Genomic DNA, 18,571 nt, shown 5'->3' with positions numbered 1-18,571 from the left:
TGCTCCTTTCCACTTTCCAAGCGCAGGCGATGTTTGTTTTGTAGGCCTCGTTTCTGCAAAACCTTTAGCACTAGGAAACATGTTTTTGAAGACAATATTATTTTAGCTATCCATATTACTTCCAAACTAAAGCAGCAACTATGACAGACAGGCATCAAATTTCCAACCTCTGCAGTAAATTTTAGAAACCAACTACACAGATCATTCCCTTGAAATATTGGTCGGATTGGATTGGTGTGTGATTGTCAACCAATTAACACTGGATGGCTTGCTTGCTTGCTTGGTTTCTCCAGCTCTAGCTTGGTGTACCTAGTGTTCACGATCGATCAAGCTGGATGCGGGGAGTGGTGCCGGAGAGGCGGCGGTGGGGGTGGAGGTTGCCCGGCGCAAGCTGGAGAGGAACCGTCGCGTCTTGATTGGTAAGTGTTTGGTATGTACCTAGGTAGCTAGGGTTTTTGATGCCGTAGATCAATTATCACACAGTCTAGTGTGTATTATCCTCGTCCTCTTGTTAAAAGAAAGAGAGGGTAGATAGGTACCAGACGCCACTAGCGTGATGTCGGCAGGCAGCATCTCTATCCGCCGTTAGTGGTCAGAATTGAAGGAGAAAGATTGTGTGTCAGGCCCCAAGTCGAGTCGACCTGACTCCTCAAACCTCAAGCTAACTACAGCCAAATGATGAGAGTCCAGAAAACAGAGCAAAAGCAGAGGAAGCTAACTACACGCAATATTCAGACTTCAGATAGCAGAGCAGAGCATAGGAAGCAGAGCTACAGGCAAACACAATTGTAGTCTATCAGTTCTGATTGTCCATCTTGTCCACTGCCTTGTGCCTTCACAAATATGAAGTCACTGGAGCATTGAGTTTGCAATGCATGCCCTGCGCCCAAGAGTTTGCAATACATGCGCATCAGTTGGCCGGTTATCGTCTCAAGTAGCAACATGTTACTGATCGCCCGAAATGACAGTTGGAAGTGCAACTAAGATGGCAGCAGCAGCACAGGATTATGTATCCACTCAAACTGTACCGTAAAATCGCATATTACCGTCTAGTACTATTTAACAAAGGCACAAAGCACTCATGACAGTATAGCTTTTATTGCCTCATCAGCCAAACACAAATCAAGCTCAGCTATTGATACAAAACTACTCTCAGGATGTCTGCTATATAATTTATTCATTGCATCAAGGTTGGGAACTCAGAAGTATCTTTCTCTTTTAAAAATATTTCATAAGACTACTTTTCCTTCGACTTCTCCGGTGTACACCTTGGAGAGATCACGCAAAATAAGCAGTGGCTCCTATGAGATATCACACTACACTTGACTATACCGTCAATCCAATTTTAAATTTACAAGTTTCATCACCATGCAAAACATACAGCATAAATCTCCCCATAAAAATGTTTTACTCTTTACTTAGTTACTACAACTCTGCTGAGAGCTATGCTAAGAATTTCCGACGGCTTTTGAGAATCTCGTACACATTTGAACATGGAAGAACTATTACAGAGGACATGCTGTCATTGGTTGGCAGCTCAATCGCCAGACCCAACCGCAGCAGCGTCTCCACAGCTTTGTCCATAGGCATTTGTTCTAAAGATTTTCGATAGGCATTTCAATCTACAAGGAAATCAAACTCTCAATTAGTGGTTTCATGACGACCACAACCAGAGTACACCAGACACAAGTTGTCATATTCATATGAAATTTCTTGTACCTGAACTGCTCTTTACTTTACACATCCCTATCTTTTTGTTACAGAATATGATGAGCATGGCTAGCCAGCTGCTGGAATTTTGTGTGGACGCCTTCTGACTGTACCTACTGTGTCAGCATTCCAAACCTCGTTCAAACAGAGTTTGTATTGCACATCTGTGACAGTGCTGAAGAGGAGGCCACAGCAATGATCACAGCCCAAAAGGTGACAGGAGAACTGAACTGGACACCGATGCACCTCCACAAGCGGCTCCGATGGCTGCTAGCAGTTTACTTGGAAATTCAGAAGTGTTTTTCTCATCCTTTTTAGGAATTTAAAAGAGTATTTTTCCTTCAACTTCTCCGGTGCCCACCAAAATCAGCAGAAACTCCTATCAGCCATCACATTTTACTATACCATCGTTCTGCTGTAGGAATGAAACTCAATTTGCAACCAGTTTTCATCACCCTGCAGAATGTGAATCATAACTGTTAGACAAGCCAGGAGTTACAGGATGATCCTCCCTAACAGGATCCCTTTACTTGGTTACTAGAAGTCTCCCCAGACAAGCCCTTCCACTTTCAGGAGCATTCTGCATCACAGAACCTTTACTCTTTACTTGGTTCCTACAACTCTGCTGGCGAGATATGCTCATAGTCCAAAAGAAGTTGTAAATCGAGCTGCACTGGGATGGGAGCTATGGACAGCTGGCTGTCAGACTGTTTCTGGTGCATAAGTCTCGTACATAAACTGCCCGCATGTATCTCTGATGAAAGTGAACATGGCATACCTGAGAGTTCTTTTGCCTATTAGATCTCTGAGCTGGGTATGGCAACCAGTTCGCATCGGCAAACTGGATTACATCTATAACTGCACACTTGAAGAAAAAAATAACCATAATGGAAATGAAACTCAAAAGGAAAAAAGGAAAGGCAGCCAGAGGGCCGGAGAAGGAAGCAACATACACATTTCATTCCACTTCCATAGAAGTAGTGCCTGGAAAGGAGGGAACTGAAACCTGTGGCATGCATGCATGCTCTGGTTCTGCAAAGAAAGGAGGCAAATGCTAGATGAAATATGTAGCTTGCAGCTAACCTCTCATAAAGCCTTTTGGAGGGAGAAATGATCATAAAGTTAATTTTCTACTCCCTCCGTTCGGAATTACTTGTCTCGGAAATGGATGTATTTAGAACTAAAATACGTCTAGATACATCCATTTGTGCGACAAGTAATTCCGAACGGAGGGAGTAGATGACGATACAAGGTTTTTTCCCCTTTGAGTACTGCACATACCAAAAATTTGCCCGGTTGAGATGCTCTCTCCAAGATATGAACAAATTTTGTGTGGTAGAGAAAACCTACAAAGAAAATATGCCCATACTCATTCCTTGGGGAATGATTCATTTATAAATAAGCCCTTGAGAGTTTCCAAAGTAGACAAACTTGAAGAACTTTATATACCAAACTAGAATATTACATACCTGATTAAGAAAATAAAGAGCAAAGGCTACAAAAAAGGGTCACACCATTTCATAATAAGTAGAGTTTGGCCCCTCCTCCTTTTCCGGGCTTGGGACCGGCTATGCAACATGAAGCATAACATCATGTTAACATAGGCGGAGTTACACCCCCGCCCCCCTCTATAAACATCAAACCCCCCAAAACCAAAGAACAAGACACACATGCACATACACACAAAGCAAATGGTTGCAAGACTCCAAGACCTTTTTTTGTGCTTTTCTTTTCATTAATAAACAAGTAAGCAAAACACCACGCAAGCCACAAAGTGAACAGACTTTGTTTTATGGTTTTCTTTTTTCCTTTGCTGTAAAGAAAATAGACATTTTTTTGTTGTTTTCCTTTTTTTTCCTTCCTACAGAAGACAACATATATATTATATGTGTCTTTTGGGGCAAAAACTAGGATTTTTTCAAATAGATAGCCAAGCGACATAGTTAAGGATGAAACATCCCTTCGTGTATTTGAAACCTTTTTTTTTGTAGAACTTTTTTTTCTCGAGAGTGAATAAGGCAACATGGCACTAAATACTACAACTAAAAAAGGAAACTTTTTTTTTTGTTTTTTCGGTGAGCCAATGACTAGCTATGTGATATTCCAGCTGCTAACATTTGCTGCACAAGTCGCTTGCGGCCTTTTTTTTCTTCTTTGCGATGATTTGCTAACACTGCCAACCTACATATATGAAGGAATAATGGTCACAGAATGTATATATCTAGAGAGAGAGAGAGAGAGAGAGAGAGAGAGAGAGAGAGAGAGAAAGAGAGAGAAGATATTACACATTAGTTCAGCCTGAGACAGAAATAACCATGTGCTTCCCGTGGAGAAGAGGTACTTACCCCAAGCTATCTTGCTTAGTACGTCTTCAGTTCAAATGTGAAACCGCTGGGGCCGGAAAAGATTGCCTCCCTCACCACATCCTTAGCCTTCTCTGAATCGAATTCATTGAAGTTGTACCATACTAGAATTACGACTCTCCGAAGCATAGGGAGATTCACCAAGCTACCAAAGTCAGGTTTAGTGTTGAGGTCCATAACTGAGACGACGAACTCTAGATATTCAAGGTTTGGCATTACTCCAAGGAAACGGGGCGTTCCATCCGTCTTGAAAGCTCTCAACTTGGGGAATGCACCTGGAGCTCCCGTGACATCATAGTGATAAGTATTCACATCCAGCTGGAGAGTAACGAGCTCTGGGAACCTTCCAAAGATCTCCACATCTAGAGCATTCACTTGTAATGATAAGTGGGAGAGGTTTGGTTGAAGAGATGGACTAATCTTTATAGGCAGCCCAGGTTGTTTGTACTGCATATGCAGAACACGGAGTTGGCGAGGGGGGGCATAGCCTTCTCGGCAGTAGGTGTCATCACCTTCTTCTTTATATATAAACCAACCAATGTCTATGACCTGAATTTTCTGCAGTTTGGCTAGAGACTCCTCCCAATCTTTTATCAAGCTCGCACTCTTCAACCGTAAAGATACAATGCAAAGCTTCCTCAACTCTTTCAGCTTTCCGAGATCATTCACAAAGTTTGAGGACTCACTGACATTCAATAAGCATAACTCTTCCAGAGATGTCAGGTTTCTGATCCAGTCTAGTGCTGTGTCTTCCAGACATTGCAGCATCGAAAACCGGTCCGCGTAAACACGCAGGCACTTGACTTGACTTAATTGACCAATACCCTGTGGCAGTTTCAGTAGTTTGTTGCAATCCTTCATCTCCAACATCTGTAAGAATTTTAGATCTCCTATTTCCTTTGGGAGCTCACTGATATTTATATTCCTTAGTCCAAGATACCTCAAGTGAACTAACTTTCCAAGATGCTCAAGGCAAGTAGTGTCATGTTCAGAAGAGGTATCACGTTCTAGAGCTAGGACACGTAAAACTTGAAAGCATGAAAGCGATGGCAGCTTAACATCGCTACTCAAGACATTAAATGACCTTATTTGTGGCATACATGTGTTAGCCAGACAGTTTTTGTCTCCAACAGCTAACCTACGGACATTGTGATGTACTGTATATGCTTGTTGCTCATTATTGTACAATGCAGTGACAAAGTTTTCTTCCTTTGCTAACCGACAGATCATGTCAAGAACCATATCATGAATACGGCAACCCGTAATGATGTCGTAGTAACCTGTAATGGTGCGATCATACGGGTGGGAATCTACCGGTTGTATCATGCTTTTATTTATCAGCTCGTTGAAATATCTTTCACCAATCTCATATAATCCTACCCCTGCTTCCTCATGAATAAAACCCTCGGCAACCCACTTCCATATCAGACTATCTTTCTCGATTAGATGTTCTTCTGGATATATGCTCATATACAATAAGCAAGTCCTTAGATAGCAAGGCAGATCATAGTAGCTAAATAAAAGTATCTTCCTCGTGTTGTTGACATCTTTGTTATCTTCATTTCCAAAACCAATTGAGTTGTACACCTTAGACCAAAACTCCACTGGTTTACCAACAAGCAAGCTAGCCATTGTGATTATAGCCAACGGTGCACCACCACATTTATGCAACATTTTCTCGTATACCTCTGCTGGCTGATGACAAGCGCCTTTGTTTTTGCCACCAAACAATCTTGTATGAAATAGTTCCTCAGCTAAATCATGAGAAAGTGGTTTTAGCTTGTATACTTCACCGGTTTTTGTCGCAACCTCGAGAATACGAGTAGTTGTGACTATCCTGCTTGCACAATTATTATCAACAAGAGCACATCTGATTATTTCCCACGCTTCTGTATCCCATATATCATCAATCACGATGAAGTACCTGCCCGCATACAAAATGCAACAACTGTAATTAGTGAAACTATTTGGCAAGGCGCCTAAGTAAGCATCTAAAATATCCAGGGAAAAAAGGGGATGCATTTGCATGACAACCACCTAATGTAAAATAGGCATTATTCAATAAAGAAATAGTGAAATGATAGTTGCAGGGGAGAAATCATGTGGCCGTCCCCTTGTTCTGTTTAATTAAATTTCTCGTTTTAAAACTGGATTGGAGTAATAGGGTGCATACCTCTTGGTCGCTAGTGATCTTCGGAGTTGGTCGATGAGCTGCCTTTCGTCCCATGACGATAAAATAGAATCCTGATGCTTTTGCTTGTCAATTTCAAAGAGAATGTCGTTGAGAAGTTTCTTCACGCTAGGTTTCAGTCCCACCGGAACAAAAGCGCTGCAATCGAATTGCCATTGGAGCTCATCATACACTGCTTTAGCAAGACTAGTCTTGCCAAGACCTCCGAATCCAACAATAGAAACTATCTTAAGTTGCCTGGACACATCAGTATCCCCATCAGTCAGCATCTCAGTTAGGTTGCTCAACGGCTCGTCGATGCCAACGAGCTCTTTTCGATCTTTATACACAGACATCAGGCGAGGGTCAACCGTGACTAGGCTACTAGGATTAGCTACCACATCATCGACCTTGTACCTATCACGCCGGTCAGCTGCCTCCTGCACACGGGCCTTGATGCCCTTGACCTCGTCGGCGATCTGGTGGCGAGTCCTGCCCTTGGTGAACAGGTCGCCCATCTTCTCCATGAGCCGTTTGAGCTTGCGTGGTTTGTCGGCGGCAGCGGAAGAAGCCTTGGGGCCCTCGACGCGCACCAGGAACTTGTCGACGAGGTCCTCCATTCTGTATGAGAGGTCCCTGACGTCGTCGGCCCAGAGCTGGACTTGCACGTCGAGCTCGTCCCGCGGCACGTCCCCGACCTTGCGGAGGGCGGCGTACATGCTTGTCAGCTCTCTCTTGAGGTACTGTACGTCTTCCTTGACTCCGGCCTGCAGCTTGTACTCGTCCGTAAGGAGGCCGCTGAGCTTGAGGAGGAGGCTGCCCGTGGCCCTCGTCGCCAGATCCATGGCTCGCGGGGCCGGCGGCGCCGGGGTCGGGGTGGCCGGTGGCACTGAGGTCTGAGCGGCAGAGCCGGCGTTAGGAGGCCGCGAGCTGCCGCTGCTATGGTCGGGGCGGGGGTGAGGGTGAGGCGGCGTCTCGATGTTGAGGGAGGACGGCGAGGGGATGCTATGGCCGGCGGCGACGGGATTTAGGGATCTGGAGGAGGGGAGCGTGGAGAGCAGAGTGGTGGATCTGGCTGCCTGCGGTGCCAAGACCGACACCGGTCTTCTTTTATTCAGTCGTGAGAAATGATACTACACCTATGGGCTGGCTCACTTTATTTTATTTACGAAATAGGCTTGCGCCCCGCTATATTAATATAGCAACCACCCCATACAGCCAGAAGTTCGTCGCTGGGGCAAACAATACAATCAAGCCCAAAAGAAAAACATGAGAAAAGCAAGAGAAAAAAATGCCGGCAGCACCGGATGAACGAAAGCTGAAGCATCCCACAATCACTGCGCCCACCAGAAACATCCACCACGCTCCAATGCCATCGAGTCGCGGCGAACCAACCAACACCTTCAAGAAGGACTGCGACGATGACGACGCTGCTGCCCGGACGAATCCTAGGATTTCTCCCGGTATACGGAGGGAAGCGGGCGAGAGGTACTCCCGACTCCCTTCAAGAAGGTTGATGGCGCCCGCAGGCGTCACCGCGTCGGTGCCGGGCGGACCCGAGAGGGATTTCGCCCTACCCCTCAAACCTACAACCCAAGACCAACCGGCGGCTCCACCACGCCAACCGCCCACCAACCTGCGTCACCACAGTCACGAGGACACCACCGTCGTCTCTCCACCGCAGACGCTGCGAGGCCGGCACAAACCAAACGAGACCACCGCCGATAGGGACCGGGAGCACCACAGCTACGTGGGAGGGGTCAACCTCCACAGGTACTTTTCTTCGATAGACCATACCATTTTTATTCTCCTATAATAAAAGTGACAGAATATAAGAATATGAATTTAAGCGAAAAACTATGCATATGAATGAGAAAGATAGATGCAAAAATTTAAATTCCATGGCATGCCTAAAATCTTTCCCAAACATGGAGAAATCACAAGCCATAGTGCATAAAATGCTTTCTTTCCCACTAACCCGAGCTATATGATAGCCTTGTCACCAGCAAGCCTTGGGCAGAAAGGCGGACCTCTTGATGGCAAGGATATATATACATAGGGTTTTTTTCCCAACATCGCCGAAACAACTGAATTAAATTTAGTAAAATGCTAGTACCAGTGTCAAGTTTAGGACTTGAAACTTTAATGGGCTGGTTCCATCAAAATAAACCTAACCATCTAAGCTACGGTCAGTTCACATCAAGGTACAAAGGGGTGCGCGCGCGCGAGCACACACACACACAAATATATATATAAATATATATATATATATATATATGTACGTAGTTACCACCACTTGCGTTTTCTATGTTGTATGTAGTATCTGTTGAAACCGAGAGTATATACGTGTAGTATGTAGTATATAACAATTATTAGATAGTATATATACAAATTTTTAGGTAGTATGTACCTTTTTTGAGTATGCTTTTTTTTACGTACAAATATGTACATATTTCACAAATATAACAAAAATTATGAGCTCATATGCAATTTTTTCATATAACTTGTTTTGAAATATCTTAGATATAGTATACGAACATATTTAATATAATAAAATAGTATATATAGTACCACATGCTAGTATATGAGACATGTGGGGTAACTACCACTGGGTGGTAGGATGGATTTTCCCTATATATATATTTCCCTATGTAGGACAAATGTTATCTACCATCAGTGATAGTTACCATGTACGTTTAGTATGTATAAGAATATTTAGGTAGTATATATACTAATTTTCATAGTACGTATCATATTTTAAGTATGCTCTTTTTTACATACAAATATGTATATATTTCATAAATATAAAAAACCATGGGTCAACTTGCAATCTTTTCATGTAACTCACTTTGAAATATCTTATATAAAGTATATGAACATACTTATAAAATGATAAAGTAGAATATATAGTATCATATGGTAGTATATGAGACATGTGAGGTAACTACCCCTACGTGGTAGAATGTATTTTCCCTATATACTCCTGGGAGTATGTAGTCCTGCTTCTCATATACCACATATATAGACGAATCTTTCATACCTTATTCTTATTTTTAATATACTTCATTAATAATTACAAGATACCCTCAAATGAGTTTAAAATTCATGTGATCTACATATTTTTAAAGGTTTACGTATATATTGATTTGTTTATATGTGAAAAAGGTATATTAGAAAAAATAAGCGGCAAACGATATTTTTTCAATAAAACTTGTATTGAGGTATTTTGGAATATTTAATGAAGTATATTGAGAATGATAAATAGGTATAATCAATGCATATACGAGGTATATTGAGGATGAAAGTATATACTCTCAGGGGTACAGAAAATTAGTCAGGAATACAAGTTGAATGCAGTGAGGTGGACTGATATCTATATACACATAGAAGCGGATTACCTTGATGCACGGCAAGCTCAGTTCACAAACTTATTTTGGTGCCACGAAAGAATCAAACACACATAAAAAGAGATATGTATACGTATAGAGGGGGAGGGTACCTTGATGCGCAGATACCTCGGTTCACCAAATTACTTTTGAACAAGAACGAGATTCCAAAGTCTGAAAAGAGATGCTACACATTAAGCCTTTTGATGGATATATAAACCTGCACTGCCTATCGTGGTCAACAATACGAGTACACAATTTTTTTTCGGGTAACACTATGAATACATATACATACCCACGATGCCATTCCGATCGCCTTGACGTGAAATTTGAGATGGCTAGGATGGGCATTGACTGCGCACCTCCCTGCTTTGTCAATCTCGTCGGAGAATTCATGATAGATATCCTCCTGTATGCCGACTATGACTTCCTTGAGCAAAGGGAGGTTCACCAAGCTACTGAGGTCAAAGTCATGAAGCTTGCCATCCTCAGTGTACTGCGCCTGGAAAATGAACTGGAGGGATTCGAGGCTTGGCATATCTCCCTCTAGAAACTGGCCAGGTGTCGCGGACGTCTTGAGAACTCTCAACTTGGGGAATGCACCTGCACTGCCCATCACATCATGGTGGCGACCATCCGGCATGTCCAACTTGAGAGTAAGAAGCTTTGGGAACCTTCCAAAGATCTCTAGATTTGGAGTGCCGACATGTATAGTTAAATGGGAGAGATTTGGAAGAAGTGAGGGGTTAATTTTTGCTACCAACCCAGGCTGGATATATGACATGTGTAGAACAATGATTTGTCGAGGAAGGACGTGGCCTTCCCATGTGTCGTCAACATCTAGCCATGACATAATAGTTTCAACGTCTATGACTTCGATTTTCTGTAGTTTTACTAGAGACCCCACCCAAGCATTTTCCAAGCTCTCGCTGCATAACCATAAATGTCCTTCAATACGGAGCTTTCTCAACTCTGTCAGCTTGCCGAGCCCATTCAAAGATTTCGGAGAAACTTTGCTGCCATTAATCCGTAACTCTTCCAGAGATGTCAGATTCCCGATCCAGTTTGGTATTTTTGTTGAGCTATTGTAAGCATGGAGACACTTGAGTTGATTTAGTTGACTGATACACTTCGGCAGTTTTTCGATGTCATTATCACTCAAATCCAGTGTTTGTAAAAACTTAAGATTCCCTATTTTCTTTGGGAGTTTACAGATATCCAGGTCCCCTAGTCCAAGATACCTCAAGTGAACTAGCTTTCCAAGATGCTGAAGATGAAGATGTTTTATTTTTGTCCAAACAAAAGAATCAGTTTCACATTTTAGATCTAGGATACGTAAAACTTCGAAGCACGAAAGCGATGACATCATAGTAACATTGCACGTGGCATTAAGGGACCTCACTTGGGGCATGCACATGTTGGCCAGAGGATCAGATCTCCATCCAACTGCTAACCTACGAGCATTGACATGTGAAGATGTGTACTGCTTGTTACCATCCAATAAAGTAACAAAGTTTTCTTCTTTCGACAATAGACATATCATATCAAGCACCATATCATGGACACGACAACCAATAATGATTCCATTATATGGCTTCTCAATCGGTTGTACCATGTTTTTGTTTACCAGCTGGTTGAAATATCTCTCGCCAATCTCAAATAATGTTACCTCCGGTTCCTCATGAATAAAACCCTCGGCAACCCACTTCCATATTATAGTATCTTTCTCAATAAAATGATCTTCTGGATATATGCTCAGGTACAATAAACAAGTCCTTAGATGACAAGGTAGGTCATAATAGCTGAACAAAAGTATCTTTCTTGTGTTCTCGACATCTTTGTTATCTTCACTCCCAAAACCAATCAAGTTGTATACCTTAGACCAATCCTCCACTGGTTTACCAACAAGCAAACTAGCTATTGTGATTATAGCCAAAGGCACACCACCACATTTATTTAAAATTTTATCGTATACTTTTGTTGGATGATCATGAGAGCATTTGTTGTTACCTCCAAATAATCTTGTATTAAATAACTCCTTGGATAAATCACGAGAAAGCGGTTTTAGTTTGTATACTTCACCGGTCTGTGTGGCGACTTCGAGAATACGAGTAGTTGTGATTATCCTGCTTGCAAAGTTATTGTGCACCAAAGCGCATCTGACTGTTTCCCACACATTCATATCCCATATATCATCAATAATGATGAAGTACCTGTCCGTGTCCATGACGCATCAGAAATAATAAATTAGGGAAATTATTTGGTAAGGCTTGAGAGTATCTACAATAAGTACGAAAAGAATCAAACAGAGATGTGTCCATATACCACATGATGCATTAGGGCGCATATATAAGTACCTCTTATTCTCGAGTAATTCTCGGAGTTTGTCAATCAGCTGCCTCTCATCCAATGCCAATGAATCTCGGTATATTTTCTTGTTGATTCCAAAGAGAATATCCATGAGAAGTTTTCTCACGCTGGGATTCTGCCCTACTGGAACGAAAGCGCTGCAATCGTATGACGATTGGAGCTTATCATACACTGCTTTGGCAAGAGTTGTCTTTCCAAGCCCACCAAATCCAACAATAGTGAGTATCTTGAGCTCCTTGTCTTCGTCGGTCAGCACCTTTGTTAGGTAACTCAACGCCACATCAATGCCAACCAGATCTTTCCTGTCCTTGTACAAAGCCAACAAACGAGGGTCAGCCGTGGCCATGCCAACGGTTGCGCCCGGCGGATTAGAAACCACCTCATTGACCTTGTACCTATCACGCCGGCCAGCTGCCTCCTGTATGCGTACCTTGATGTCTTTGATCTGTTCGCCGAGGTCATGTCGTATCTTGCCTTTGGTGAACAAATCACCCATCTTCTCCATGAGCCGCTTGAGCTTGGGTACCCCAACGATGGTGGTAGCCTCGACGCGCACCAAGAATTTGTCGACGACATCCTCCATTCGGTATGACAAGTCCCTGACCTCGTCGGCCCAGAGCTTGACCTGCTCATCAAGCTGGTCCCGTGGTATGCCCCCGACCTTGCGAAGGGCAGCATGCATGCTCCTCAGCTCTCTCTCAAGATACCGGATGTCTTCCTTCACGCCTGTCTGCAGCTTATACTCCTCCCTGAGGAGGCTGCCAAGCTTGAGGAGGAGGCTGCCCATGGCACCCGTTGCGGCGCCCACCATGGTTCACTCTCAGATCGGCAGCTGGTTGATTGGGCGAAAATAATGCTTACTTGGTGTGGGGATGCCATATATGTCCTCGCTCACTTGTCTTTATATTGAAGGACATGCTAGCTAGCTATTGGAATTGACGTGGTACAATAACGTACAGTCATGAATTGATGGGGACTGATACAGTTTAAAGCGTGTTTTGTGAAGGGATATGCATGCATGTGGGCCTTGGGTGGACCGGTAGATTTCAAAAACTCTTGTTTGTCTGGCTAGGAGATCATTTAATCTGCATTTGTGCCGGCCTAATTGAATTAAAAATATGTGAGGGCGTTGATATCATCGACATAGGAAACATCGGCAATGGTCGTCTGCGTTTGTACATATCAATCAACTTGACGCCCGCCTGCAGTATGTACTCGTCTCCAAGGATTAGAGGTCGTCAAGCTAGAGGAGCAGATTGCCAGGTCCATGGTCGCTCTCAGCAGCTGGTCGTGAGGTGCTTACTTGGTGTGTTAATTAGCCTCACCAAATGATAATTCAGAAGTCATCAACCATGCAATAGAAACCACACATCAATGCTCAGGGTGATTCAGCATTAGAAAAAGGACATATGTTTCTCAACATTCCACTTTCCGCTAATTAATTATTGGAATTGATTCCCTTGCATAAACACATAGCAAATCAAATTGACTTGCGAATTTTGGATTTATTATCATCACTAATTGGCCAGACCCAACTAAATCCAACATGTGATACTTACTTTAATCCTTGCGATCGCCCCAGTGCCTTCTCGATGACAGGTTTACTCATTCCATGCAAGAAGGAGCAACAAAATGATCCACACCACTGCCATGATCTGATTCTGATTAGTAAATCCCCCCATAGACAAATGAACATTATGTACTATTTGACTATTAAGCAGAAAATTTATATCCAATATTTACAAATTAATGTCGGGCAGAAATTTTTTGCAAGGAAAATCAAATAACACATCAATAGTTCACCTCATTAATTTTCAAATCTTTAGAAATTAATGCTAGATCAGAAAATTTCTGCGACGAGACTAGAATAGGAAGACATAAATGACTATGAGAGGAAGGAGGTGAGAAAACTTCCATATAAATACAGTACACATCGTATGATAGACAGCCAACCAGATTAAGAAATAGCCATGGCTCGTAAGGCATTCGTCGTTGTTGTGGCATCCATCCTCATATTGGCGCTCCTCATGTCTTGTGGTAATAAGAAGATAATAATGGTACCTTCTCTCCATATAAGAGTTTTGTTCATTTAAATAGAATAAAACAACTTTCTTTCGTTTGTAGACGTGGTTCAAAGCACATGCCATGACAATACCAGCAAGGTCCATTGTGGTGACTCCCGAACTTGTTCTTGGTGGTGCAAGTACAACGGTGCTAGTGATGGTCGCTGCAATAAACGTTTATGTGTGTGCACGGACTGCGGGCGGCACGTGATGGGTTCTACTCCCTCCGTTCGGAATTACTTGTCTCGGATATTGATGTATCTGGAACTAAAATACATCTAGATACATCCATTTCTACGACAAGTAATTCTGAACGGATGGAGTACTTGATTAGTTCCTTTGTATCCGAAAAGTTATTTGGTGATCAGGGGTCTCGTACTCGCAGAATAAATAGTATGTTATGATGAACCGATCATAGCTTTCATGGTTAGTGAAGGTGGTTTCACCCTTGATAATCTAGGATTGAACGCTAGGTTTGATTATGGGGGTGGGGGTCATCTTAGTGAGTTTCACCTTATTTTTGTTATGTACCCCTTTAATCATGTGCCGCCCCCACCACACACACACACACACAAACACACACACACACACACACACACACACACACACACAAACACACACACACAAATGTTTCTCAATCCCTTACCATCGGCCATGTTTTTAGTCCATCCCACAAAGATTCACCATTCTTAATTACATAGCCTAGCAGTCCACTTATTCCCCCCTACCATAAAAGTTCTTTTTTGGTAGTAAATACTACCTCCATTCCAAAATACAAGACGTTTTGGTAAGCTAGTTTAGCCTACCAAGACTTCTTATATTTTAGAACAGAGGTAGTATACTTGAACCACAATTTTATGAGTAAGCACATTTGTTTGCACCTATCACTATCAGTAATCACATCTTAATAAATGAGACATCGGCATGTACATGGCAAATATATTCCTGCTAGAATAGTAGGAAAAAGAGAGAAAGAGAGAGATTTTCTAGACCTGAGCAACCACATATGAAAAACAAAAGGGCTTACAAAATCGCACCTGAGTTTTGGTGGCCGTCCGATTCGCGTAAGCACATGTGGCTCTGGGACGCAGGGAGCAGAGGAGCCGAGAGAGAAAAGATGCCAGAGAGGCACCGGAATGGTTCTGCCGGCGGCTGTGGCGGAGGTTGCCTGGTGCCAGCGCCGGCGTGGGCAGCATCCTGTCCCTGAGCTCGAATGCAGTCAGTCGCGGCTTGAACTGTAAGTGTTTGATTATGATCTATGCTCAGCAGTGCCCTGACTGTATGTGGGCCTGCAGTGCCTCTGGCCAGAGCTTTTATTCATGTTGCTATCAGAAAGTGGAGTCTCAACGTGGTGGATTACGTACGCACGGAACAAACTTTATTTCAAATTCTGAACATGACAGCTTTTCATCGAGCTGTTAAGAGTGGGAATGAGCGTTCCTTCTGCAGTTTAATGAATTACGTACATGGGAGTTTGTTTGAGTATCTATCTCAAACAACAAGGGGGACACATCTCTAGATCTTGCCGGCTTGAACGTTGAACCTGGACTCTTTAATTTGATGGTACGCAGCCTTGCATGTATATTTACCTATCAGTTTTCTTACAAAGTTGCTCTCCCATGTCTAAGTAGCAAAGCAATTTTTTCCTTGATTATGCTCCAGGATTCAAAAACATTGATGTATCGTCACTTGAAACTGGCTCGAGCTGATTATGGCACTCCTCCGTCCGGAAATACTTGTAGGAGAAATGGATGTATCTAGACGTAGTTCTAGATATTTATTCATTTATCCGACAAGTATTTACGGACGGAGGGAGTACTTATCGATGGGATGAATTCAATGATAACATGACAGGAAAAGTTGATGAGGCAAAACGATCCGAATCAATTAGCAAGTATGCCGGACTTATGGCTGTCCGCACACTTGTCATTCTAAATACAGTATGTCGGTTACAGCATTTTTTAGTGTTGGAGGGCCACGCATACCTAACACTGGTTCCGTTGCTTCTGCTCCTCCTCCTACTGGCTACTCGAAGATTTTAAATTGCTAATCATCTGGGATGCCATTGCATTTGCGTCATCTGCACTTTCTGCATTTTGCTGCATGTTCGCAGGGCTTTATTCAATGGACATTAGGATGGGCCGTGCTTACCTTGAGATAGGGGGGTTGTCCCTCTACATCGCATCCTCATCCTCTGCTATGGTTACTGTCTTTGCAGAGGCAACCTGCTCGGCGTACGCTCTTGTTGATTCCCACATTACCAAATTCATCAGTTGGTTGGCAGTTGTTGCACTTCTACCTATTGCATTACCATTCTTCACCATGTACATGCTTCACGTATGTACTTTGTTGCGCAGGCTCATACTATTGACCATCATACTACCATCCAAAACGTACATGCTTGAAAAATCATCCGTTGCCCTCAACATTCTCGAAAGAACTTCAGGCTTTCTATCATACATGCGTCTCAGGCGGTCAACCATTGATGATTGATTGGCCCCGTCGGTGACAATCACTATTCTTGTTGCAGCAGTTGTCGCCGTTATTTCAGGGTTAAGAGCATCTTCACTAGTCCCCCCAGGTTCCCTACTTCGTACTCCCTCTGTCTCGAAATAAGTGCCTCAACTTTGTACTAGTTTTAGTACAAATTTGTACTAAGCTCAAGACACTTATTTTGTGACGGAGAAAGTACTACTTGCCGATGTTACTGCTTAGCATAGGTGCTTACTACTTCTTGCTTATTTTAGTGACGATGTAGCACTTCTTGCCCAGTATAGATTACCTTCAAGACTTGTACTCCCTCTATTTCTAAATATTACTCCTTTTAGAGATTTCAATACAAAGTACTACATACGAATGTATATAGACCTACTTTAGAGTGTAGATTCACTTGTTGTGCTTCATATGTAATCTATATTGGAATCTTTAAAAGGACTTATATTTAAGATCGCAGGAAGTACTTGTTTTTGAAGTATATTCATTCAGGAAATGTTTAACATTCGATGTGAAAAACAAAGACAGGTAGCGAATTCGACGCTGTTGTTCAACTTTCAGTACGGTTGACTACACCATCCACTAGAACAACTAGGACGATGTCAGTGGCGGTGCTGAAGTCAAGGTTACCGTGGGCACATGCTGAGAGCACATCAATGGAATAGTCATGGTCCAAAAGCGAGAGATCGGACCTAGATGTGCCTCCATATGTTGGCGGTGGTGGTTGCTGTATAGTTTTCTCCATGGCTCAAAGGATGGAAATTCAGGCAATTATTTTTCATTCAACTTCTCTAGTGTTCACCAAGATCAGCAGCGGCTCCTATCAACAATCACACTTTACGATGCCATCGTTCTGCTGTAGAAATGAGTCCCGATTTACATCATCCTGCAAAACATACAACAACATAAGTCTTAGACAGGCCTTTCCACTTTCACGGGCTATGCGTAGAATTCTTCAACGGTTTCTACCTTGGTCTGTATGCTCTAGCAGACTATCCCAACGACATTTGACGATTACCGACTCCCTAACTTTGCATAAAAATTAAGTCATACATAACCTGCTCGATCACACCAATCTCTGATGCATGCATAAGATTACACCTGCAGGCATTAATAGCTTATATCCCTCCATCGTTGATAAAAATGTCAGTGTTATGCATTTCTTTGTAATTTTTGTGTCTTGTAGAAATTTTATTAGGAAGGTATATCTCCGGATTGGATACATCAGATATTATGACGTAACCCAACATTGCTCTTTCTTGCTTCTATATTATTATTTTCGCATTGATGTCCTATAGGCAGATCATAAGTGATGCCTTTTTATATTGTATATCGGCCTTCCAAAAAATAGATTCATGGCGTGTTGCTGCATGTCGCTACTTGATGCATTGGTCCGGTGGCAGTAATAGCCTGCAAATAAATATTGGCTCCTTCTAAAATTATTGATCGTATCTTACCCCCAACAATAATTTACAATATTCATTTGCTTCTCAAATATTGCATTAATTAAAATATTAAATGACTCAAATTTATGGTGCTCCAAAACATTCATTTGCTTCTATAAAAGTACTGCCAAACGTGAGCATTTCAACCCACAAATTTCAGAAGAACGAGAATACCATAGAGAAGGAAAAAGAAGGACCTGATGGCAATATTCAAGAACACAACTGCCCGGTGCTTGTTGGCTCTTGTCCTCATGGCTACTGTCATTTCGTCTTGTGATGCGTTTGGCCCAGGTACATGCATCTCTGACCTAACTATAAGTCATTGTGGTTTGATCTAGGATGCTAATTTCCTACGTATTTCAAATGTTGAGTTGTATGGATCTTATTGCATTTGGTCGATGCTGAAGCATAGTTTGCCATGTTGTTGTCTGGGTATTCTTCTAAACAATATTGTTTTTGTGAACAAGTAGAAGGAGGGTGGTGCTTCATGCCTTTAGGGCTTGTTCGGTTAATCCTCCTTCCAAGAGGATTGGAGGGGATTGGCAAGGATTGAGATGTATTTTGACTTATA

The 18,571-nt window shown here is 42.5% G+C and overlaps 2 protein-coding genes across 4 annotated transcripts; both read right to left on the bottom strand.

Annotated features, from left to right (window-relative positions):
- Positions 1 to 1,385: 1,385 nt before the first annotated feature.
- Positions 1,386 to 7,150, bottom strand: LOC119288372 (disease resistance protein RGA5-like). Of its 3 annotated transcripts, XR_005141162.1 has the most exons (4): positions 6,247 to 7,150; positions 4,056 to 5,997; positions 2,992 to 3,056; positions 1,386 to 2,742 (listed from the first exon to the last, which is right to left on the bottom strand). XR_005141162.1 is itself a non-coding variant. In XM_037568007.1 (3 exons), the coding sequence occupies exons 1-2, from the start codon at positions 7,086 to 7,088 to the stop codon at positions 4,071 to 4,073; spliced, it is 2,769 nt and encodes a 922-aa protein (XP_037423904.1). In that variant the 5' UTR covers positions 7,089 to 7,150; the 3' UTR covers positions 1,386 to 3,056; positions 4,056 to 4,070. The 3 variants fall into 3 exon arrangements, 2 of the variants coding, with proteins under 2 accessions (XP_037423904.1, XP_037423903.1); XM_037568007.1 differs by having other exon boundaries at positions 1,386 to 3,056; XM_037568006.1 differs by lacking the exons at positions 1,386 to 2,742; positions 2,992 to 3,056 and adding an exon at positions 3,079 to 3,891.
- Positions 7,151 to 7,816: 666 nt separating this feature from the next.
- LOC119284408 (disease resistance protein Pik-2-like) lies at positions 7,817 to 12,810 on the bottom strand. Its single transcript, XM_037563540.1, has 4 exons — positions 11,987 to 12,810; positions 11,779 to 11,842; positions 9,925 to 11,715; positions 7,817 to 8,053 (listed from the first exon to the last, which is right to left on the bottom strand). The coding sequence occupies exons 1-4, from the start codon at positions 12,808 to 12,810 to the stop codon at positions 7,817 to 7,819; spliced, it is 2,916 nt and encodes a 971-aa protein (XP_037419437.1).
- Positions 12,811 to 18,571: the final 5,761 nt, after the last annotated feature.

The sequence above is a fragment of the Triticum dicoccoides genome, chromosome 4A, assembly GCF_002162155.2.
Source record: "Triticum dicoccoides isolate Atlit2015 ecotype Zavitan chromosome 4A, WEW_v2.0, whole genome shotgun sequence".
Classification (NCBI taxonomy): domain Eukaryota; kingdom Viridiplantae; phylum Streptophyta; class Magnoliopsida; order Poales; family Poaceae; genus Triticum; species Triticum dicoccoides.
The sequence above is the reverse complement of the archived record's forward strand: the minus strand, read 5'-3'. Positions and strand labels throughout refer to the sequence as shown.

Excerpts from the sequence above, each read along its gene's own strand:
- LOC119288372 (XM_037568007.1), bottom strand. The coding sequence starts at position 7,088 with ATGGATCTGGCGACGAGGGCCACGGGCAGCCTCCTCCTCAAGCTCAGC. Across the intron at positions 5,998-6,246 it reads AGATCACTAGCGACCAAGAG|GTACTTCATCGTGATTGATG; the intron begins GTATGCACCCTA and ends GTATGCGGGCAG.
- LOC119284408 (XM_037563540.1), bottom strand. The coding sequence starts at position 12,810 with ATGGTGGGCGCCGCAACGGGTGCCATGGGCAGCCTCCTCCTCAAGCTT. Across the intron at positions 11,843-11,986 it reads GAATTACTCGAGAATAAGAG|GTACTTCATCATTATTGATG; the intron begins GTACTTATATAT and ends GGACACGGACAG. Across the intron at positions 8,054-9,924 it reads CGATCGGAATGGCATCGTGG|GAGAATAAAAATGGTATGGT; the intron begins GTATGTATATGT and ends CTTTTATTATAG.